Source organism: Bactrocera oleae, chromosome 5 (assembly GCF_042242935.1).
Source record: "Bactrocera oleae isolate idBacOlea1 chromosome 5, idBacOlea1, whole genome shotgun sequence".
Taxonomy (NCBI): Eukaryota; Metazoa; Arthropoda; class Insecta; order Diptera; family Tephritidae; genus Bactrocera; species Bactrocera oleae.
Window position 1 is genome coordinate 68,399,161 of NC_091539.1, and position 24,286 is coordinate 68,423,446.

Here is a 24,286-nt window from a genome sequence, read left to right on the forward strand (position 1 = left end):
TGTTAAAAGCTAATGTTGCCTCTTCACCGCACATACATAATATTACTATTAAATAGCTTATTTTTTCTCAATATATATAAACGTATTTAAATATATTTTGTATATATACAGGTCATACCTGAATTATAGTCACTATATACTATATTAACGAGTTTGTATGTACATTAATTGAATAATTGAGCTGGATTTATAATTGTATTGTAATAATGCTAATATTTAATTGAATGAAAAATAAATTTAAAATAAAATAAATTATAGTACTTTGTATTTAATAAAAACACATTATATTAAGTATTGAAGTAAATTAATTCTAAAGGTTTCACCCACGCATCTAATAACTGAAAGAGTACTCTAGACTTCAAAAATTAATAAAAACGCTGACATCGACATGCGAGATTTCCTACTGGGGCAAAGTTTAGATATGTTGTACGTAGATAACTTAGACCAAATGTGTTGAAAACCTCGAGTGTGTTGAATATAGAATCGTTTTCCTCCACAATTTAATATTTTTAAATGGAAATAGATACCAAAACGTATAAAAAAGGTCTTAATTGAGGACAGCAACATATTTTAAATAAGTTCATTAACTATTTGCTGGATATTTTTTCAACCTGACATATATTTTGATGTATTTTTTCATGTACTGCGGCAACACTTGCTTTAGCTAACTTTGACAGTCGCTCCATGCGATCTCAGCTGTTGTTTCAGATTACTTATCAATACAGGTACATTTTTGTTAGTAGTCTGTAGAAATATGAGTTGGTGTGAAATAAGTGATATATATTCTTAATTAATAACAATTATAATTTTTAATTATGTAGCGATTTAAATTCTAATAATTATTTATTGGTAATTTGTGTACTGATACAAACAGGGTAAGTGATTCAAATTTGTTGACATGCATACATTCATGTTCATATACCTGAAGTTATTCCTTTGTATATATGTATGTATATTTCCCATACCAGGCACACATATGCAGGAAATGCATCTTGCCTTTTTACGCGTCTAACTTGCGATGCAAATTTTTGATTTGAAATTATAAATTTAATATAGGCATATTTAAAAAAATTAGGACACAAACAACAAATAGTAACTATTTATAAGTAAGTAGGCTTTCGAATAAATGAATAACTCGCTGAAATTAGTGTATTGTATGCGTAAAAGTATAAAACAATCGAAAACCTCTTTTATAATAACATCGTACAAAACTGTGAAAATCTAAAATAATAATGTTTACCCACCCATTTAAAGATTTCCGCATATCTGGTAAACTTTTTACTGTGTATATTCAATCAGTACTAGAGATATCGATAAAAAATTGGTTAAGAACGTTTTGTTTACTAAAATATTGAAAACATTACAAAATATTTGAAACTCTTAAATTCTTAAAAATTGTTAAGCTATCTAATGGTTACTCTTGAGGTCACTTTTATTTGTTGAATTTTATTTAGTTTTTTTTTTAATTTTATTTAGTTTTTTGTTTTTAATTTTAATTATATCTTTAATTTAATTTGGTTGGATTTTTCAAATTTCAATGTGAAAAAGTGTATCAAAATCAATGCAGATATATTAACATATGTATACATATGCATATGTATATTTAAAAACAAAAAACAAGATTAAATAGTGTTATGTTTACATATATCGTACATATTTGTATATGTCAATCCAACCAATTTATAGAAAAATTTCTCAAATATTATTGTTAGGCTAGTAATGATGACGATTGGATGAGCACGTAATTAACGGTATTTTAATAAAAATGATACAAACATTAGATTTGAGCACCTTCTAGGGGCGATTGGCATTTTATTATTCTCACTAGACTAACAGTAAAGTTGATATATTGTATATTTATTGTTTGACTATTTTACAAATTAAACTTAAAAACAATATATATATATATATACATATGTGTATACATATGTGTATGTATATATACACATGCACATTTGACTAAATTACAGTGCCAGTCTTTTCAAGCTGATATTATATTACTTCCAAATATTCTGAAATGCTGGCTCAACACTTTTGCCAACAGCAATTCAGTTAAAAGTACTGTTATACCAAAGTTGGTCTCATTTATCTGGTAAAAATACTTTTATTATTTATTATCTCGTTATATATTTATTTGACCAATAAAGATTAAACTTGAGCACTTTAATATCTCAAATGGTTTCCCATATTATGTATTATATTTCAGCTGTCAGTTTCTATTGTGGCGGTGTCTTGACCTATCGAAATCGCGGCGTATTTTGGCAGTGTAATATGAAGTTGTTGACGATAATCACACTGTTCGTGCCCCTCATTAGTGCCGATGTATTCCCGTTATCCATAATTCACATCAATGACTTTCACGCAAGGTAAATGCTGAAGATTTCAGATATATTAGGAAAAAAAATATGTCAAAAAGTCTATGAAAAATATTTATAAGAAAGTGATCACACAGCAGAAGTCAACAATAAGTATCATTTGTGTAATTGGAATACGAGTAGTTTTCCACTGAATAAAATGTGCTACAAGGCACCGTTTGCAAAATATGCTGGAAAAATAAGTTTCCTACGATACAATAACTAGCAGGCAAAAGCTCGCTAAATTTAATGGCAGTAAAGGTAAAATTTTGGCCATAAAGAATTGGACTTCAGACACCGCCGTAGTGCTTATATACCATATATGTTATTTAATACACTTATGATTAATAGATCGTATATTGAAATACCATTAACTTTATCTTGGAAAACATCACGTGTCATTGAAACTTAATAAAAGAGAGATCATTTGATGCGATATCTCGGTATTTGAAGTATTAATTCTACCGCTTGAAGAATACATAATTTGTATTCCTTGAACCTGATTAAAAATATATACATACATATGTGCTAAAAAGTCCATATGATAGTCTATACTTAGATTATGTATATTTTTGATTTTATTTCAAATATTTTTTGAATTACAGGCTTTTAAAGTGTAGCGTGTAGCCATTTAGTTCAATCAGTTTCACATAATTCAAAAACAAATCGTCCGATCGTTTGATATTTTTCTCCTTATTTGGTATATACGAGTTTTTCTTCGTACAATAATCTTTCAATTTTGGCGGGCTAAAAAAATTTTTTTTCATAACACTAATAATACATTAGTTTTTATACTAAATGAAAGGAGCTTCATTCAACTTGAGCAAAATTCTTAATTTTTTTTTTTTTATTTTACCATTTCGTTTAATATTATTTAATTTATATTAACAAACGTAGATCATGCCTAACTACGTACTTGTATAAAACATTTCATGCATAAAATTTCTTTTAAAAACATCTTAAAAATCCTCTTTTTCAGGCGATTACACTAGGTAGCCTTTAATACACTTTAAAAATCTACACAGACCAGCGTAGTTGTTAATTAACAGTTCGGTGAACTACCCCTAATATATACATACATATATGTATGTAAATCCATTTTGCAATTTTGCATAAAGATTTACGTACAGTCGTACTAACGAAAATATTTCAGTATGTAGCAGACATATACGTTCCCTGGTATTGATTCTTATGTAGTGTTATATAAAATGTTTTATATTGAAATGTATGTATTGAGTGATAGTAAGTAATCTGCCTTATTATCACTAATTCATACATTATTAATGGAACCACTAATATTCGTGTATGTTACTGTTAACGAACCCAAAACAGTTAGGCATTAGTTTTTCCTTAATGATTAATGATTTACAAAAGCAATTAAAAGGTTTAGAAACCAGATAACATTTGATTTTAACATAAATAAAGTGGTTTCAAAACATTATATTTAAACACAGATGTTTTAAACTTAAAAAAAGTATATACATTTTCCTTCCTCGTAGAAGTTAAAGGGATATTATTCAGTTCAATTGTATTGAGGGAAAAAAGCTTGGTTATGTCTGACAAAAATCTCTTCACGATTACGTATTGAATATATTTATTTCACCATTATTATTTCATTAAGTATTCTATAAGAATCTCATTAGAAACTTTTTTAAGTACTTCTGGAAGTTTGACATTATTTTTCGAGCGCTCTATATTACTGCGTTTTCTACAAAATTATTTTTTAGCTCTTTTATATAAATAAATAAGTAAAATTATGAATTTGGACATTTTATATTTCATAATACAGATTCGAGCCTACAGACACATCAGGCGGTACTTGTGATGCGGGCAATGAATGCATCGGGGGCTTAGCGCGAACTGTCTACACTGTAAAGCGATTATTGGAAGAACAAAAGGACCAAAATCCGGTTTACTTCAATGCAGGCGACAGTTTTCAGGGCACACTGTGGTACAATATCGGACGATGGAACGTGACAAGCCAATTTCTGAATATGCTGCCCGCAGATGCTATGGTAATAAGAAACAATACCATATAATAAATAAAAATCATTTTTTTTTACATTTAATTAGACACTCGGCAATCATGAGTTCGATCATGGCATTGAGGGCGTTGTGCCATTTCTGGAGAGCATCAATTCACCTATGTTGGTAGCAAATATGGACGCAAGAGATGAACCGGATATGCAGGGCAAATACAAAAAATCGATAATAATCGAACGTAGTAACAGGAAAATCGGTGTCATCGGTGTTATTCTCGAAACCACCTATGTAAGTATAGTTTACTCATTGAACAGTGTTTAATATTAATTTTTTTGTGCAATCAGGACTTAGCCAATACTGGTAATTTGATCTTCCAAAATGAAAGCGCTGCTATACGTGAGGAAGCGCAAAAGCTGAAAGCACAGGGTGCTAATATAATTATTGCCATTACGCATTGCGGCTATAATGTCGATAAATTAATTGCACAGCATGCCGCTGATGATGTCGATGTTATAGTTGGCTCCCACTCGCATACTTTCCTATATACGGGCGATAAATTACCCGGTCCAGACACTCCATATGGTCCGTATCCCACCGAAGTTGTGCACGAAAATGGTCATCGCATTCTGATCGTTCAAGCTGCTGCTTATGCCAAATATGTTGGTAATATAACAGTATACTTTGATGATGAAGGCAACGTGGTCGATTACTCGGGTGCACCGATTTACATGGGATCCAGTGTACCACAGGGTGAGTACGCAATACGAAATAACATCTCTAATTTATTCAGCTAAAATAATTTTATTTGAAGTACTAATATAATACTAATTCTACTGTATGTAAACATCTTATTAATATGTATTGCTCTTGTAGAAGATAAAATTCTTAATATTTCGGATGATTCGAATAATCGCTTATTTACTTTCTTAATTTACTTTTGTTCACATATTTTCGAAAATCATTTGGCATAATATTGTTCTCTAAAATTTACCATCAGTTTTTCTTAAAGGTCTAAATTCCATTTTAAATTGCGTCACTAATATATATCTTTCCCACCGCACCGCTTGTAGTATAGAAAATATACAAATTATGTTTTGACAGTAACCAATTTGTACGGTAGTGCATGTGTAAATAAGTATAGTGAACTAATACACAACATATTTAATTATACTAAAAAAGTAGTGGATGTGCAAATATACACATATATAGTGATAATCGATTATATATTTATTAAAAAAAAAAATTTGTTAACTGCATGCTTCCTCAAGGGCTAATAAACTAAACGGTAATTTATTATCTTCATTATTTATAAAATATAAATCATAAAATTTGTTAAATGATTCGCAGACTCCGACATTATTGAAGCTATGCAGCCATGGAAAGAGATCATTGATGCACAGGGTTCAGTGGTTGTTGGTAAGTCAATAGTCGAATTGGCAATGTCAACATGCAGCGATTCCGAGTGCAATTTGGGAAATTATTTCTGTGATGCAATGGTACATGCTGTAAGTGTGCTGCAATGTTTATATATTATTCTCGAGTTTAACCAGATTTGCCTATGTGTAGTTTGCTGCTTTAACACCGTATTCTGAAATGCCATGGTCGAATGTTTCTATTGGTCTAATAAACACAGGTGGTCTACGAGTACCGCTAAGAAAAGGAAGTATGTGCGATTTTTGTTTTATTTTACTTACATAGCACATTTCTAAAGAATTACAATAACACATTTTCTACTTATAGCTCTCACATATGCGCATTTGGTGACAATGTCTCCATTCGAAAATGTACTTACCGCCTTCAATTTACCAGGGCATAAGCTCTTAGAAGCATTAGAATTTAGCGTACAACCGATAGACATAAAGAGTAATACCACTAATTCCCCAATTTATATGCAAGTAGCTGGTTTAAAGATCACGTATAATTACAATAATCCAGTTGGTGAGCGAGTCGTCGATCTCAAGGTACGCTGTGCAAATTGTGCCATTCCACTTTATGAGGATTTCGATTCGAGGAAAATTTATCGTATCGTGGCACCTGATTTTTTAGCTGAAGGAGGAGGTGGTTTCACCATGTTCAGGGATTATGGATCGGACTGGCAGTTAGTACAAATTTTTATGTGTACATAAATGCCCATTTTAAATAATACTTCATTTTTTTGTGGACATTTTAGGAAGGAAATGACAGATATTGATGCGCTCTTATCGTTCACCCGTAATACCAGTCCCATATACATAGGAAGAGAGAAACGTATATCTGTATTGGGATAACAAACATTTCTTTATAGAATGCCATTTTAACATAGATTTGGATATAATAACTAGAAAACTGTATTTGTATATTTTTAATAAATTCAGCGATTCTAATTATATGAGTTTAATATTCGCAAAACAATTTGGCAACAAAACTGAAACGAAATGAGTTCGGAACTTTTTTGAAAAAATATTTCCTGAAATTTTTGAAACTTGTTAAAAGTTCGCTGGTTACGGTTTTTAGTATTATAATTTTGTTTTTAACAAATAAAAGGGTTGCTAAACTTTCTAAACTCTAAATATACCCTTTCTCATTAAATTTCTTATAATGCTACCAGCTAAAAGTTCATTGACGAAATTTTAATTTTATAAAATTAATTGTTTTGTTAGATCATTATTAAATTAGTACTTTTATCTGTGCAATTGATGTATTCAGACCCAGAAACTTTGGCTGCAATTATACCCGTTAAAGAAGAGGTGGATAAGGTGGGGGCAATTATTCAGGGTGAGACTAAAGTGGAGTTGAGAAAGTCAACATGTAGCAGTGATGAGTGCAATTTGGGAAACTTCTTTTGTGATGCTATGATACACGCAGTAAGTAGTACTAATTCTCATAGAAACCTATTGTTTGCTATTTATCATTATTGAACACTTCTAGTTCACTGGCTTAACACCGTACTCGGAAGGATTGTGGTCTAACGTATCAATTGGAATTGTAAATACGGGTGCGCTGCGTGTACCCCTGAACAAAGGAAGTTAGTAATAATAAATTTATTTTTATTTTTTCAAATAAAATCTTCTAAACTTGTATTGGTAGATATTACTTATTCTCACATAGTGACGATGTCACCGTTTGAAAACAAACTCACTGCATTCAACATACCTGGTCATAAACTATTAGAAGCATTGGAATACAGTGTTAGCCCCATTGATTTGGATAACGGAGTTAGCAGCTCCTACAGGTTTATTCAAGTATCTGGTCTTAAGATAACCTACAATTATTCAAACCCAGTCGGAGAAAGAGTGGTCGATATTAAAGTTCGTTGTTCCGAGTGTGACATACCTGTTTACGAGGATTTCGATTCAACGAAAATTTATCGTGTGGTCGCACCAGATTTTCTAGCCGAAGGAGGGGATGGTTTCGCAATGCTAAGAGATTATGGTTACGATTTTCAGTGAGTATATAAGCTTTTGAAAAAAATATAATTTTTTCTAATTATGTCATCAATATTATATTACAGGAAAGATATGTCCGATTTGGATGCGCTGCTTTCATACACAACTCAAGTAACTCCAATTTATGTCGGAAAGGAAAGGCGCATTACTGTATTACGGAATTAATGTATTTACCAATAATATCATATATAAAATGCCAAAGCCTTACTGTTGATGGAAAAAATTTGATTTTGAATATGATATAGTAACAAACATACAATATAAATATAATATTAATAATTAAAATATATTTTGTTAATTTGTGCTGTAGTTTTAATCATAACCAATACTAATAAATGTTATAGTATGCATAAAATTATACACCCAAACAATACTTAAAATAAATTTAAACTTCTTAACTTAATAAAACTAAAAGTACCTTTTCTTTAAGCAATTCAAAAAATATATTCCAAAAAAAACTATATATGTACAGCCGAAGTGCTTGTATTCGCGGTATAATTATCTATAACCTTTAAATAATTAAATGAAGTTTTTATTTTAATTTAATAATAAACACTTTACAATTCAACTTTAGAAAATAATTTAAAATTTTTTTTAGATGAGGAAGTTTTAAAGCTGAGACAAATATGGGCTACTAATATCACTACTGAGGGCAATGTTGTTGTTGGGACTTCCAGAGTAACATTGCTAAATAATAACTGTGCTCACACTGAGTGCAATCTCGGAAATTTATACACTGACGCTATTTTGCATGCGGTAAGTTTGGAGATTGAATCAAATTTCATGAAATTTACAATTAACGGTTAATATTCTTACTTAAAGTTTTTACGCTTAGAACCCTACAATACAAATATATGGGCCAATGCCTCAATAGCCATAACAACTAGTGCTGAAATGCGAGCTCCCATTGCGCGTGGCAGTAAGAACCAACCCCTACCTTATTCAAAATAAAAATAATAATAATTTTTAAATTTTATAGACGTTACTTACAAAGAAGCTTTTGCGCTTTGTTCGTACGAAGGTGATCTTATTACCTTTGATTTGGCTGGTAAATATTTGCTGGAAGCTTTAGAATACAGTGTGTCATCAATTGATCTAGAAAATAATGTCAACGAGACTCATAAGTTTTTACATAGTTCAGGCATTAGAGTGACGTACAATCTTCGGGCTGCTAAAGGAAATAGAGTAGTGAGTGCAGAAGTGCGATGTACTGACTGCGCTATTCCCTTTTATGAACCATTATCTCCAAATAAGACTTATCATATTGTTGCTGCCAAATATGTGGCCGACGGAGGTTATGGATACTCAATGTTTACAAATTATGGATCACCGCGCAAGTAAGTATGCATTTTTCATAAAAATAATTTAAATAATTGAATTTTGTTTTCCTTCCAGCACACTTCCGGTGAATGAGCTGACAGCTTTGATCGATTATTTCAAAGTTGAAATACCGATAACTATTGGATTGCAGCGACGAATTAAATTAATATAAATAAACAAAAAAATATAAGCGAAACCAATACCAGAAAACGCAAAGTTCGATGGCATGACGATGTGCAACGTGTGTTTTTTTCGATTTTGTTGTAAAAATTATTTTTTCGATAAATTAAAAAAAAATATAATTATTGAAAAAATCGACTAAACTATACATTTAACAAATTAAATTAAAATTAAAAAATTGAAGTTTGCTATGGCGGTGTTTACTTAATATTAATATGTTTTGTTTACGAACTAATGAAGATGTTAAACTTTTCACTCAAATGGAGATTTTTTAATTTATAATAATAACAGCCGGTAGCATTGATATAGAAAAACGAGAAATAAAAATATGCAATAAATGTCAAAGTTGAAATAACGAAAATAATCGGAATCGACCCAAGATAAGATCGTATACGATATTATTCCAACGTGATGTCGAAAAAGTCAACAAAGTGAAATGAGAATTTGCGAAGTTTTTTGTATCGGTATCAGACTAATATGAGCTCTTTGGCAACAAATAAATAGTGATTCGTTGTATAATATGAAAAATATCAAATGTGATTAGATTAAAAAGATATTGAAATATCGGTGAAGGTCCAAAATAGAGTAAGGTAGCTAATTTAGTTATTTTTATTGTGTACATACATATGTGGAAAATGCAACATAACCACAAATATTATGAAGTTTAAATCGCAGTATAAGAAAAAGTAAATCTAAAATTTATTGAAAATTAAATATATATAATCGTTAGGTCAATATTTAGCGGTGAAGTTTTGGTATGTGCAATTAAAAGTACACAACCCGTCTGCAAGAAAATAAATGTGATCAAATTAAGCTGGTTGAATGTTACAATTGTTTTTGTTGTGCTACACATATTCCAAGTGGAAGTGAAGTGGGTACAAAAGTGGCTTAGTCATACAGGACTTGAATTTTAAAACGTCTTAAAAGAATGTATCTTAATATTGGATTTAAATATTCAGTATTATTAATTAGGGAAATTGGTTTAGAAAAATATTGTTTAACGTCACAATTGAATACACATTTTTTTGATTTCAATAGGGTGTTGCGTAAATTTACGACGTACTTAATTACTTAACTAGAGAGCATCTTCCCAAAGCGCTTTATTTATTTCATCGTAATTCAATTAACTTTTATTTTATATTAAATTTTTATGATCATATTTTTTTGTTTAATATCTTGTGTCGTCTTGTCCAAGTTTAATTTTTGAATTTGAAATATATGTATGTATAACCTAAAGTAATATCATGAATCTTAGTATTGCACATATGTATGTACTCGTATTATATTATATATGAATTGGTTTGGTGGTATTAAAGGTTAAATAAATATACTTAGATTATATGTATATTTGTATTCGTATTTTCAGGTTATAATGCAAATTAATCGATACCACCGACAAAGAAAACGAATTATGTTATAAATCACTTAAAATGGCAGATTAAGGGGGCATCGCAGCTTTAATAGTGTCTTGTTAATTTTCAATTTATATTCAATCGCTACGTTAGAAATCCCAAAATCATGAGGGTTGTTGCAATGGTCAGTGGTGGCAAAGACAGTTGCTACAATATGATGCAGTGCGTCGCAGAGGGTCATGAGATTGTGGCACTAGCAAACCTGCATCCAAAAGATCGTGGTAAGCAATAAGTGTATATGCAGTGAGTAGTATTTCAAATATTGAAATATGCAATTTGCCAAAGGAAAAGTAAAACACTAAAATCTGTTTTGGGTTAATTAAATGTCAAGCTTTCAATTAAGTTACAAGTTACTAATAATAAATAAATATTGTAACAGGCGTATTTACCTTATTCAAATGAGTAAGCAAACCAATATTCTTATCTATACACAATGGAAAAATGTACAAATGTACCTATTATTATCATTATCAGTAAAGTTGTTTGTTTCCATAATCTTAACGCCTTAATTAAATAGCTCTCGCTTTCATTTGTTTAAAAATAATTCTGAATAAATAAGAAATTGCTGTACTAATGAAACATTCACCTTATTGTGCAACAGCATAGCCATGCATGTTTTATAGAGTTATTTGTTAATATATTTATCATTTATAAGTATTTTAATTTGAAAATTTAATTTTAAATTGTATTTCAAATATTAATTGTATTTTAATTTGAAAAAATAAATCGAAATTTTTCCTTATACAAAAATTAGTTAAAAGTTATTTAAACTTGAACTTTTAATGCAGATGAATTAGATAGCTTTATGTACCAGACCGTCGGACACATGGGCATCGAAAGTTTGGCGAAAGCAATGGGTCTACCACTTTATAGACGTGAAACTAAAGGCAAAAGTACACAAACTGGAAAACATTATGTGCCTACAGATGATGATGAAGTGGAAGATTTGTACAGTCTTTTGGAGTTATGCAAGGTTAGTAATTTAACTTAGGAATATGAAGTGGTTTGTAAGCTTTTAAATAAACACTAAGCAACTGATTGCTTATACAAATATGTAGGAAATCGATTAAAAAAAAATGTATACACCTTATTCTTTGTAATAAAATTATGGTTGCAAGATTCTATCTACAATATTTATGCACATACGTCCTACCCTATTCGCCCACTTGTTGTGTTAGTTTGCTGTGTTTACGTATGCGCCCAATATAACTTTTGCAATGTATACTCGTACAAATATTCTGCATTTATTTATTTTTTTTTTCATTTGACTGCTTACCCACATACAAACTAAATGGATATATTAAATAAGTGTTTTGTCACGCTCATCAAAACAACTTCTTGCGCTGTTTGTTTACTTTTGCTATTAGTTTAATCGTATTTTTTGATACTAGAAAATACATACATATGTTTGCATATATGTATGAGTACTATGTTAATTTGAATATAAGCGCCTTTTACAACTACTCACAATTTATTGCTTTAGCATGCTTAAATACTTTTTTTTTTTTGTTAATAATTCAATACCAGCTCTCTTTTCCCGTTTAAGGTATAATGTCTATATATGGTACATTCTGTTAATTATATGTATTATTGAGCTCAATGTCAAAAACTATGCAAATAAAAGTTACAAAAGAATAATAATCATATAAATAAAACAATTTATTTAAAACCAGAATTCGAAATTATTATTTTATTATAAATATTTATTTAAATATTCGTATTCCTAATATATAAAAAATGTTCATATAATTTTAGAATGAATTGCAAATTGAAGCAGTTGCTGTTGGAGCCATTCTCTCTGACTACCAAAGGGTAAGAGTCGAAAATGTTTGTAGTCGCCTAAACTTGGTATCACTGGCGTATTTATGGAGGAGAGACCAGACTGAATTGCTGCAGGAAATGATTGATTGCCAAGTACATGCCATTATAATAAAGGTGAACTCTCTTACATGCAATATATATGAATATACCACCCTTTGTCTGCTTAACGAATTAACATGTAAAATTTGAAATCGAATATTTTGCCAGATTAAACTTTGATTACCTATGTTTTTATTAACAACTTCTTAATGCAATATGAGAAGTGGTTTTAAGCAAGAGTTTGCTCTGAGTATCTCTGCCTTTGGCATTTGAGATTTGTGTAACCAAAAATTATTATATCTGAAGTACTTGAAACAAAACTCATAACTCTTAAATAAAACGCATGTGACATTTTAATTATTTATGTTTACAGGTAGCTGCATTGGGATTAGTTCCTGATCGGCATTTGGGTAAATCGTTGCGTGAAATACAACCTCACCTGCTGAAAATGCGTGATAAGTATGGTTTGAATGTTTGTGGAGAGGGTGGTGAATACGAAACATTTACTTTAGACTGTCCGTTGTTTAAACAACGAATTGTAGTGTAAGTGTATTATGATTTTACTATATAAATTGAATTAAATTATTACTATTTTAATTGTACTACCAACATATTCGTTTCAGTGAAGATGTTCAAACGATAATTAGTTCCGCGGATCCTGTATGTCCGGTCGGGTATATAAACTTCACCAAATTGTCGATGCAATCGAAAGAACCGACTCAATGCTGTGATGTTTTTGTAAAAAAGTCTCTGGACTATATAAGTGACCTAAACGAATCAACGTACAGTGACCTCAGTGACCCAGATCTCAGTGAAACTGAGCTAGAATTGATAGAGAAAGAAACCCGTTTACGTGAATCCTTAAGTCAAAATGAATTGATGATATCGCGTAGCAATTCATTTGGACGCCACTTGACTACTTCTTCATCGCCCATACCGATTGTGACGAAGAGCGCTAGTGTCGATGAACCACCGACACCGTCTTCATTGTTTTCCTCATCAGCAGCGCTGTGCGCTGCCTCACTACAAACCGCTGTCAACAACTTTGGTGTAGCGCAACCATTGGGCAGCAGTACGGCAGCAGTATGTGGTTCGTTATCAATGGGTATATCATCTACCGGTGCCACTGCCGGCATATCGACAGCACTGGCAACACAACCACCCAGTCCAATGAAAATCGAGCGTGAATTCCGTCCACTAAAAAATCAGCCAATGGCAGCATTTAATCAAAAAGGCTGGTTATGGGTGGCGGGTATACAAGGTAACAAATCTCTTCATAAAATAACTCATGGAAAATGTGTTACAATTTTTTTTTCTTTCTTTTCCATTTAAGGCTGCGCTGAAACCTTAGAAGAAGGAATGCATCTGGCTATGCAATCCTTGGTCGACTTAGCTGTCCAGCACAATTATGAATTAACCGATTACTGTTATATTACACTTTATATACGTTCAATGACTGAATATCCTTTATTGAATCGTATTTATGGCCAAACAATAAATTTCCAAAATCCACCCACACGAGTATGCGTTGAATGCCCTCTACCGGAGGATTGCCACGTGATATTGGAAGCGATTGCATTTCGAGCGCCCATGCGACGTCGTCCCACGTTGTCGACAAGTGAAGTAGATGGTATGTTCAGCACAGTAAAAAATGTAATTTCAACTGTTATCATAATATTCTTATAGGTCATATTGATGAGCACAATAATAGTGGTGATGCAACGTTAAAGCAACGCCAAACCATGCACGTACAAGGAATTTCCCACTGGGCGCCGGCAAATATTGGCACTTATAGTCAATCGACTAGGGTAAGTTTTCACTTGAGTGCAAAATATTTTTATATAAATGGTGCCCTTACTTTAGGTGGGCGAAATAACATATATATCTGGTCAAATTGCTCTCGTTCCTGGAAGTATGACAATTATCGAGGGTGGTATACGCCCACAATGCAAGTTGGCTTTACGACATATTAGTCGAATAGCAAAAGCGATGAATGCTCACGGTCAACTACGTGATGTAGTCCATGGTATCTGTTTCCTGACCCATCCAGCGTTTATAGCCGAAGCGCGTCGTCAATGGGAACGACGCACAACAAACGCTATAATGGATTATATTGTTGTGCCTGCTCTGCCACGTGAGGCTTTGGTGGAATGGCAAGTGTGGGCACATACACATAATGATCGCTTCGAATGTAAGTATATAAATACTTTTTATTTTTCACTTGGAAATTAAGATATTAATTTTTTTTTAATCGCAAACAGACGAAGAAACTGGTTGCTCCGTAAGCGATTATACCATCTCTATAAGACGACGTTGGAACTATGAAAATAATTGCGCTGCAATTGTCTGTTATGTATCTACAGGTAAGTTCAATTACTAAATATTTACGTTTATCTGAAAACTAAATGATGTATTCAATTAATTTTTTATGCAGGTTTGGCCTCATCCACCACACAGTTGACCCAATTAAGTGATGATATACTTAGCAACCATTGCCGCCTAGCACAAAATCTTAGTGCTGAAAACCTTGACGAAATACTTACATATACTGTCAATCGATTGCTCAAAGATTATCCGATCGCTAAACGAATAGCAGACTCAACGCATGTCAGCACTGGCCACACAAACGAATCGGATGTCGTTTGTGCGACGGATGGAAATTCACATTCAACTTCTTCAATAAATAAAAATAGCCAAATCCAAATTAATACGAACGTCGTAGGTGGAAAGAATTCAACTGCCTTTTATATACCGGCAATTCACCTCAAAGTGTTCTATCAGGTTACTGCTGCACCGTCCGTGGAATTACTGCTTAATGCACTATATGACTTTCGGCTCAAATGCCAGGAAACCGCCAACATTGTATACACAGTTTTGCCCGCCTGTAGTTTACATAATTTTAGTACTTTTCTATCAATTTGCGGCGTTCGTCATGAATAAATGCGAGTTACTCTTCAAGACTTATTGTAATTTGTAATCTATCTATTTATGTATGTACACTTAATTGACCGAATTTGGTTATGCCTTTCGCATTGTAACAAACACAGACAAACTTATTAATTGTTAATATAGCATAAAACATGCCGCGAATTTTTTTTTTGGTAATTATTGTTGTAGTGTTAGTTCTTAGACATATATAATATATAAGTCCAACTTTTTCGGATTTCGTTTTTTAGTTTATAACATGTGTAACTAAGAAAAAACAATAATTTCAGAAATCTTTTATTTATACTTTTAAATTATTATTTGTTGCCAGAAATTGATAAAAATTGTTCGATAATAAGTTAAAAGTTTTGTTGTTTAAGTATATAATGTAGTTCATCGCACTAAATGCTTATCGTACTGTTATGTTTGGTTTATAGCTCATTTTTGTCGGGAGCAAGTGACAATTTTCAACGATTTAGAAATTTAAAAAAAAATATATTAAAATCGATGCCGTATTTCGATATAAATAATTAGTTAAATTTATTGTAATTTCTTTTTAACTTTTTGAGACATTTTGTTTTTGCCTCTTTTTGCTGCGGTTAAGTGATTTTTAGCATATTTCTTAACGTAATATATAATATTAATAAATAATTAACAAAGATAGAATTAATTATAAAAACAAAAACGTCTATACTTACTCATTAATTCTGCATATATACATACATACATACAAACTTATAAAACTGGACCTAAATACCAAATATTAAAAAGAGATTCTATAACTCGCATGTTAAAATGTATGTCTTATTAAAATTATAAACTGTTTACTATTAACCTCATACCGTTTTTATTGTTAAGAGCAAGATGTGCAAAAGCGTAATTTCACGTCTTTGTGGATTCGACGTGTTTACCTTATTATACATAGCACACTTACAAACGGGAAACCGCATAAAGTACACAAATTTAAATAAAATGAAGTCAATCATTTAATGATAAATCTAACCGTAAAGAAACTAAGAATTGTTATCCTTGTTTTTAGTAATTTGATAAGCACTAAGTTAATAAGTGGCAAAACTAAATAAAATATACAAAAGCAAATTGCTGAAAGCGATAATATAATAATTATTTTTTATTCCAAAAATAAGTACAACATATGGATAATTTTTCATCCATTTTCAGTGAAAAAAACATTGGACTTACAATAAATAAGCATGCTTACTTAATTTCAAAATATACGGTATAAACTTTTTCTGGCACGGTTGTTCTTGTTGTTGTTGTAACGGTTATCTAGTCCCCGCTTGGGTGGTAAGTTTCAGTTTGGTTGTCGTTGAGGTCATCTAACGGGTGGCCCAGGAAACGAGCTGTTTCGACGGTGTCGGACTATAGGGAAAGAGGTGGTTAGTGTCATGCGGAGACTCATTGCATGCAAGACATATATTGGGTATGTCGGGGTCGATTCTGGAAAAGTAGGAGTTTAGCCTGCTACAGAATCCAGAACGAAATTGCGCTAGGGTCACTCTAGATTCGCGTGGCAACTCGAGCTCCACGTCTGCGATGGGTGGAGGTTTGACTCCAAGTACGCCACTCTCTGAGAGGGAGTCGGTGAAGGTGTTAATGGCTCCACTATGAATGTCGGTCAGTGCATATCTTAAGTTCGTAGCGTCCGAAGTCTGGTCGGCGTACTGTCCAATGTCGTGGACATAATCGAGGAAGGACCTCTTGATGTTTCTAGGAGATGGTTCCACTTCAATCAGACGAAGGGGTGGTTTCTACAAAAGCATCCCAGCAGAAACTGCTTAAAGATGAGCTCGTTATGTTCCTTGACCGGAAGCAAGGGCCTTACTATGTAGATGTTCGGTTGGGGACATCAAGTGGCATCCCGTGATAGTCCGGAGTGCAGTGTTTTGACATATCTGAAGCTTCTTCGTCTGCGTTGCACTACATCCAGGCGACCACATTGCTGCTGCATAGTTTAAAACCGGCCGTTTAGAACCAGTCTGTACTCCATCGTCCAGTTGGTAAAAATGTTCGCTATGGATTTAGTGGGGGAGAGTGTCAGGCTCCTTGCAGAGAAGAAGCGATAAAGGTTGGAGAGATAGCCGTCAAAAATCATAGTAAATGGGTATCAATGGAATCTTTTTCGACATCTTTGTTGATAGCTCAAGCATATTTTACAATGTCTTATTGCATATAGTTTAAAGCTACCTCAGGTGAACCAGGGAGAATTATATCGAAGACTCAAATTGGTCAAATATTGTAGAAGATATGAAATTTCTCTTAGAAGTGGGTGTGAGTCACCTACATATTTCCAATTTCTAACTCATTCGCATGAAAACCTGATGTATTATCCCTGTAACAACACATATCCACAAGTCACTGTACGGATAGACAGACATTCGGAAATTAATTTGTATTATTAGTAAAAGCTCGATTAGTTTTTAAACAATTATGGTCTGTACAATATGTTCCAAGTTGTTAAAAATTATCTTATTTTAGCACAAATTTATGCATTCCAAGTAATTTATACCACTGTTCCAATTTCTTTATTGCAAGTTGTTTCCCATGGAAGTATGTAAATTTACATATCCATATCCGTTATCGTAAATTTGCACTAAGAACACGTAATCTGAAACAACTGCTGAGCAACATGAAGAGTTTCACAATTATTGCGTAGAGTAATTAGACACGTAATTAATTCGAAATACATATATTTTTGGTTAAAAGATTTACGACATGCATACTTAATATAAAAATGAAACAATAAATTCTTATCACACATCAAAACATTTGAAAATTAATTGCATCACTTCCGCTGACTTGGCAGCACTTCAACAATGAAAATAGCTGTAAATTTCGCGAACACTGGCGAAAGCTCTGTTCCATTTGTGAAAATAACTTGCGCTCTCACACTCTCCGAACGTGGGCCAATCAAAATGCAACAAAACTGACAGCCCAACAACCAATAAGAAAATACCACGCCAAAATTATAGTAGTAAAAATAGCCGGCGACACAGAGAGAACAATCAGTTGAATTTTACACATCAGAGAATAAAGAATATAATTTAAAAGTGAAGTCGCGGAAGCATTAAAAATATACATTACTTTTTAACTGCCAAAATAGTTAAACTGTTACGTACAGGATACATAATTTATATAGTAATAGTAAAGTAAGTATAATAAATATTTTCTGGAGAAAAATAAAGCACGTTTAATATACGTTAATTGAAAGAGTTAGTTTGTGTGTGTGTGTTCCAGTGTGTATTTACTTAGATGTATAAGATTACAAGTTTTCAATTATTGTGAAAGTGATATTAGGATTTTAAATGGTTAAATTCGGTCTATAAGATGTAGAAATTTCTCAAAATTATCAATTAATATTAAAACTGAAAATTGTCAAATCGCAACATTTCTGGAAATTTCTCGGCATACACACGAAGATTGTCTATACGTGTGAAATTTGGGAGAGAGAGGAAGAGAAATAAAGTATTGCCAACTATTGTGTCGCATTTGCCAATTGGAATATCAATGAATTGCACACTGTGACCCGAAAACATAAAATAAATCAACATTAAAAAGTTGATTTAAATTAAAAGTGCCGCGAATAAAATTATAATGCAATTGCTAAAAGTATAAAATATTATTCAAACATTGAAAATCCTAAAGCACAATTCAAGCAACTAATATACCGTGATATTTTTTTTTTTTGTAATTTATTCCATAAATGAAACTTGGCTCTTTGTTTAATGCTTGCAGTGGTAATGAATTATATGGTACGTTCCGAATTTCTGAAAGAAAAAAGCGCTATCAATAGCTCTCGAAAATATACGCCTTCATTGATCACAAAAGCCACATATAATAATAAGCTTTGCTTGTGCTAGCAGATATGCATCCATGATTCCAATTCCAATTGAACAAAAAAGTTGCACTCGGTGATGATTTGTACACGTCATGCCTTGTACTACACTGCTCAAATAAAAAGCGTGGAAGGTAATAAAAAGTACACGTCAGTTACGGGATTTCACTTCTAAGTGCCAACAAGTAGATCGCCCATATTGTTTACACAGTTTTTGTTCCACTTGTTTAAATAATTACCAAACTCTTTTTATGCAAAACAATATATAATCCATAGTTGCTAACCAATTCCTCTAGAATTACAGCTTGTTGAAATATTTAACTCCTTTTTTTTACATCTGTAGTTGATAGATTTTGTGGATATGTTTACGTTTGCTTACAGATATATTCATATGTATTTGTATCCCAACCCGTTTTAGTTTTTTGTATATATACATTTTGAATATAGAATATATCACATATATGTACCGAAGTCTTAGGGTGCTTAATAATATAAGTAACGCATGCACACTTATTCATACATATCTACGTCTAGAAAGCTCTCTTTTAATTTTGGTTTTATATGTTAATCTGAATGCGCTCTAACTTTAGCGTAGAACGTAACCGGCTCCCGGCTTTTTCCTCTACAAAATTCCATTGGAAAGTGTACACGTATCAAGAAATTGTTGGTAGCAATAAAAACAAAAATTTCTAACAACTTCGGTCTTCGGTTAGTACATATGGAACTACCATATTTGGCACAACAATAACCATGTTTTGCTAATGCGGTCACGAAGTATGCAACTACTGAGTTTAAAGAGCGTATTTGTGAGAGAATTTATGGAATATTTGGGATTAGGAGACGCACTAATTTATTGTACTTTTATGTACACGTAGCACACTTCGAATTTTGATTATCAATGTCAGTCAGAATTTATAAGAGCTTTGTTGTAGGCGGTTTTTATAATTTTGTGATGATATTCAAGTATTTTAGTAGGGAATTTAGAAAGTTTTAACTATATTGCATTAATTGGTTATTACTTTTTAATATTTATTTAGAAGTCACGTACTATAAAAATACACACATATGCTTATTTGTATATATTTAGAACAGTGTGACGTAAGCAATTTCATGCCTATTTCACAGTTACTAACGTGCTCTAACTTCTCTCAACCTATTGCATATTTTATTACACTTTCTAAATTAATTTTTTTTTTCCTTTTTACAGTTAATTTAATACATATATCATAAAGATACTTCAAGATGAAGGTTTGCTTATTACTTTTGGCCGTTGTGGCCTTTGTGAGTTTATCACATGGTGAAGAGAAAAAAGAAAAGGATAAGGACATTGGCACAGTGATTGGTATCGATTTGGGGACAACATACTCATGGTAAGTTGTAACGAGCAATTTCTTATTTGATAATTCAGTTAAATAATTTTTCGTTAAATTAATTTCGTTTTAGTGTTGGTGTGTATAAAAATGGGCGTGTAGAAATTATTGCCAACGATCAAGGTAATCGTATCACACCATCTTATGTAGCATTTACTGCTGATGGTGAGCGTCTGATTGGTGATGCTGCTAAGAATCAGTTGACAACAAATCCTGAAAATACAGTATTCGATGCCAAGCGTCTCATTGGTCGTGAATGGTCAGATTCCAATGTCCAACATGATATCAAATTCTTCCCATTCAAGGTTGTTGAAAAGAATTCAAAACCACACATCAGTGTAGCCACAGCACAAGGCAACAAAGTGTTTGCCCCTGAAGAAATTTCTGCTATGGTTTTGGGTAAAATGAAGGAAACCGCTGAGGCCTATCTTGGCAAGAAAGTTACACACGCTGTGGTTACTGTGCCAGCTTATTTCAATGACGCTCAACGACAGGCCACAAAGGATGCTGGTGTCATTGCTGGTTTGAACGTTATGCGTATTATTAATGAGCCTACTGCCGCCGCTATTGCTTACGGTTTGGATAAAAAAGAAGGAGAGAAAAATGTGTTGGTATTCGATTTGGGTGGTGGTACCTTTGATGTCTCGTTGCTAACTATCGACAATGGTGTATTCGAGGTAATTGCCACCAATGGTGACACTCACTTGGGTGGTGAAGATTTCGATCAACGTGTAATGGATCACTTCATCAAATTATACAAAAAGAAGAAGGGTAAGGATATTCGCAAAGATAACCGTGCTGTTCAGAAATTGCGTCGTGAGGTAGAGAAAGCGAAACGTGCTTTGTCTGGTTCTCACCAAGTTCGTATTGAAATCGAATCTTTCTTCGAGGGAGAAGACTTCTCAGAAACTCTAACCCGTGCAAAATTCGAAGAATTGAATATGGACTTGTTCCGCTCAACACTCAAACCAGTCACCAAAGTTCTTGAAGATGCTGATATGAATAAGAAGGATGTGCATGAAATTGTTTTGGTTGGTGGTTCTACACGTATTCCAAAAGTACAACAACTTGTCAAAGACTTCTTTAACAATAAGGAACCATCTCGCGGTATTAATCCTGATGAAGCTGTTGCCTATGGTGCTGCTGTTCAAGCTGGTGTACTATCAGGCGAACAAGACACCGATGCTATTGTTTTGCTTGATGTCAATCCATTGACTATGGGTATTGAAACTGTTGGTGGTGTGATGACAAAATTGATTCCTCGCAATACTGTAATCCCAACCAAGAAATCGCAAATCTTCTCTACTGCTTCTGACAATCAGCATACAGTTACTATCCAAGTTTACGAAGGTGAACGTCCAATGACAAAGGATAACCATTTGCTTGGTAAATTTGATCTCACTGGCATCCCACCAGCTCCACGCGGTATTCCACAAATCGAAGTATCATTCGAAATTGACGCCAACGGTATTTTACAAGTTAGTGCCGAAGACAAGGGTACAGGCAACAAGGAAAAGATTGTCATTACAAACGATCAGAATCGTTTGACTCCTGAAGATATTGACCGCATGATCCGCGATGCTGAAAAGTTTGCCGATGATGACAAAAAACTGAAAGAGAAGGTCGAGACACGCAACGAATTAGAATCGTACGCTTACAGTTTAAAGAACCAAATTGGCGATAAAGACAAATTGGGCGGTAAATTGAGTGATGATGAAAAGACCAAAATGGAAAGCGCGATCGATGATACCATCAAATGGATGGAACAAAACGCCGATGCCGATCCAGAAGAGTACAAGAAACAAAAGAAGGATTTGGAATCGATTGTGCAACCCATTATTGCCAAACTGTACCAAGGAGCAGGTGGTGTACCACCAACTGAAGAAAGTGATGATGATGCGAAGGATGAGCTGTAAGGGGAGGATGGAGTAAATAATTAGTCCTTAATACATTTACTATTAATTTCATTTAGTTGTTAAAACTGATATAGAAAATTTCAGACTGATACACCCGTAAACAAAATAAGTTTAATAAATTTCGAGATCTAATATGAAGAAAAAATGAAGTCTCTACAGTCCAGAAATATTTAATTTTCCAAAAACAACCAAGCTGCTTTTTTAGTTGAACCAAATTTATATACAGCCTTCTGCACAAGTTACATCACTTTTTTTGTAGAGAAAGGTATTTAGCAATTCAAAACTTTAGTTTATTTATTTTTTCCTTTATTTAAAAATTTCGGATGTGTCTCACATTCCATGTCAATTCTGTCCAAAACTCGATAAGTTAAATAAGTTTTGCAATTGTACATTTCTCATTCACATTCATGAATTGTAATTGTAATGCATGGAGTAAGTGATTTCATTTTATACTAAACGGCAAAATATTGTAATTGAAAAGAAGTGAACGAAACTCTTCGATTTTACGAAGAGCTTTACGACAAAAAGAATAAAATAAATTAAACAAATATTAAATAAAAATATAAAAATAATATAGCGTTTTTCATTAACACTTAAGTACAATATATTAATTGTTTCAAGTGATTATACATCCACACGTTAACCGATTTATCTCTGTTAATTCTCAAAATTGAAAGTGTGTGCATATTTTGCGACATTACCGGTTGCTGACCTTACTGCTTAAACACTTACTAACAAACAAATACATTTTTGTATGAATTTATAAATACAAACATTTTATGCCATTGACAGTAATATTAGCTATATTTTAATTCCTCTTCCGAATTTTGTACAACAACTCTGGGACTCCTTTATCACATTCAGATACCTTAGCAATGAAAAGTTTTCTTCGGCTGAAGAAAAATTGCTCTTTCTTTAAAAAAAGTAAACAACACATCGAGGAAATATCTTTGTCAATACACACATTTTTTCGGCATATACAAGTATGTAATTGATTCCCTACTTCTATTAAAAAACAAATTGCATACTTTTAGGCGCATATGCAAGTATGAATATTTTTTTTTCTACTCGTAAGCAGAGAACGTAAATAAATATTACGTTCTCTGGTACAATTTAATAAATTTTATTTTAAAATAAATTTTTTCTTATCCTGAGTGATTTTCCCTTTCGGTGCGCACAAATTGAACTTGGCTTTGGTCGATCGATTTTTTTTAGTGATTTAGGGATTTGAAACGCACGTGGGTCTAATCGGCAAAAAGAGAGCTGATAACATTTAATGCAGAAAATCATTCTGAACGAAGTCGGTTTTATATTCGTCCAAGGATTGTCAGTACTGAAGCGTTCCTTCCTTGAGAAGGAAATTTTATCATATTCAATTAGTGGTGATTTTATTCCCATATTAACATTCGCAGGAAGCGAACTAGATTGTCTCTATGAAAGATTATAATGTTTGAGGAATCGAACTCAAAAAAATTGTACAAGAGATATTTTACCATCGTGTAAGAAAACGATGGAAACATGCATAACTTCCTACCAATGTTGATCAACAGCAGTACCAACCTAATCCATCATTGAATCCCACGACAGTCGGTCCTACGTAACCTCTGCAGAATACTGCCGCTACAACAACAACAAACATTGAATACGTTATTTATTCCCTCCATCATCAGCAATTTAGTGAGATATGA

General features: G+C 32.6%; 3 protein-coding genes across 11 annotated transcripts; all 3 read left to right on the top strand.

Annotated features, from left to right (window-relative positions):
* Window positions 1-669: 669 nt before the first annotated feature.
* On the top strand, window positions 670-9,445 carry LOC106622357 (apyrase). 7 transcript variants are annotated; one of them, XM_014241508.3, is made up of 10 exons: window positions 679-725; window positions 822-875; window positions 2,207-2,366; window positions 4,144-4,369; window positions 4,428-4,625; window positions 4,682-5,087; window positions 7,023-7,180; window positions 7,245-7,341; window positions 7,404-7,761; window positions 7,828-8,176. In XM_014241508.3, the coding sequence occupies exons 3-10, from the start codon at window positions 2,272-2,274 to the stop codon at window positions 7,925-7,927; spliced, it is 1,638 nt and encodes a 545-aa protein (XP_014096983.3). In that variant the 5' UTR covers window positions 679-725; window positions 822-875; window positions 2,207-2,271; the 3' UTR covers window positions 7,928-8,176. The 7 variants fall into 7 exon arrangements, with proteins under 7 accessions (XP_036221522.2, XP_014096983.3, XP_014096985.3 ...); XM_036365629.2 differs by lacking the exon at window positions 2,207-2,366 and having other exon boundaries at window positions 670-725; XM_014241510.3 differs by lacking the exon at window positions 822-875 and having other exon boundaries at window positions 705-725.
* A 203-nt stretch (window positions 9,446-9,648) lies between these two features.
* On the top strand, window positions 9,649-16,581 carry LOC106624054 (uncharacterized). 2 transcript variants are annotated; one of them, XM_070110035.1, is made up of 11 exons: window positions 9,649-9,852; window positions 10,629-10,895; window positions 11,463-11,647; window positions 12,430-12,609; window positions 12,908-13,077; window positions 13,158-13,795; window positions 13,868-14,164; window positions 14,221-14,342; window positions 14,398-14,725; window positions 14,796-14,897; window positions 14,969-16,581. In XM_070110035.1, exons 2-11 carry the CDS (start codon window positions 10,781-10,783, stop codon window positions 15,472-15,474), a joined length of 2,643 nt encoding a protein of 880 aa, XP_069966136.1. In that variant the 5' UTR covers window positions 9,649-9,852; window positions 10,629-10,780; the 3' UTR covers window positions 15,475-16,581. The 2 variants fall into 2 exon arrangements, with proteins under 2 accessions (XP_069966136.1, XP_069966137.1); XM_070110036.1 differs by having other exon boundaries at window positions 9,649-9,847.
* A 1,887-nt stretch (window positions 16,582-18,468) lies between these two features.
* Hsc70-3 (heat shock protein 70 cognate 3) lies at window positions 18,469-23,170 on the top strand. Of its 2 annotated transcripts, none has more exons than XM_036365625.2 (3): window positions 18,469-18,626; window positions 20,520-20,682; window positions 20,756-23,170. In XM_036365625.2, exons 2-3 carry the CDS (start codon window positions 20,555-20,557, stop codon window positions 22,596-22,598), a joined length of 1,971 nt encoding a protein of 656 aa, XP_036221518.1. In that variant the 5' UTR covers window positions 18,469-18,626; window positions 20,520-20,554; the 3' UTR covers window positions 22,599-23,170. The 2 variants fall into 2 exon arrangements, with proteins under 2 accessions (XP_036221518.1, XP_014099197.1); XM_014243722.3 differs by lacking the exon at window positions 18,469-18,626 and adding an exon at window positions 20,392-20,410.
* Window positions 23,171-24,286: the final 1,116 nt, after the last annotated feature.

What these genes read in the sequence shown, in the direction of transcription:
- LOC106622357 (XM_036365629.2), top strand. Translation starts at nt 685, where the DNA reads ATGCGATCTCAGCTGTTGTTTCAGATTACTTATCAATACAG. An exon ending in TTATTCTCGAAACCACCTAT is followed by an intron (nt 4,626 to 4,681) that starts GTAAGTATAGTT and finishes TTGTGCAATCAG; the next exon opens with GACTTAGCCAATACTGGTAA. An exon ending in GTGATGCTATGATACACGCA is followed by an intron (nt 7,181 to 7,244) that starts GTAAGTAGTACT and finishes GAACACTTCTAG; the next exon opens with TTCACTGGCTTAACACCGTA.
- LOC106624054 (XM_070110035.1), top strand. Translation starts at nt 10,781, where the DNA reads ATGAGGGTTGTTGCAATGGTCAGTGGTGGCAAAGACAGTTGCTACAAT. An exon ending in CCTGCATCCAAAAGATCGTG is followed by an intron (nt 10,896 to 11,462) that starts GTAAGCAATAAG and finishes CTTTTAATGCAG; the next exon opens with ATGAATTAGATAGCTTTATG. An exon ending in CTTATAGTCAATCGACTAGG is followed by an intron (nt 14,343 to 14,397) that starts GTAAGTTTTCAC and finishes CCCTTACTTTAG; the next exon opens with GTGGGCGAAATAACATATAT.
- Hsc70-3 (XM_036365625.2), top strand. Translation starts at nt 20,555, where the DNA reads ATGAAGGTTTGCTTATTACTTTTGGCCGTTGTGGCCTTTGTGAGTTTA. An exon ending in TTGGGGACAACATACTCATG is followed by an intron (nt 20,683 to 20,755) that starts GTAAGTTGTAAC and finishes ATTTCGTTTTAG; the next exon opens with TGTTGGTGTGTATAAAAATG.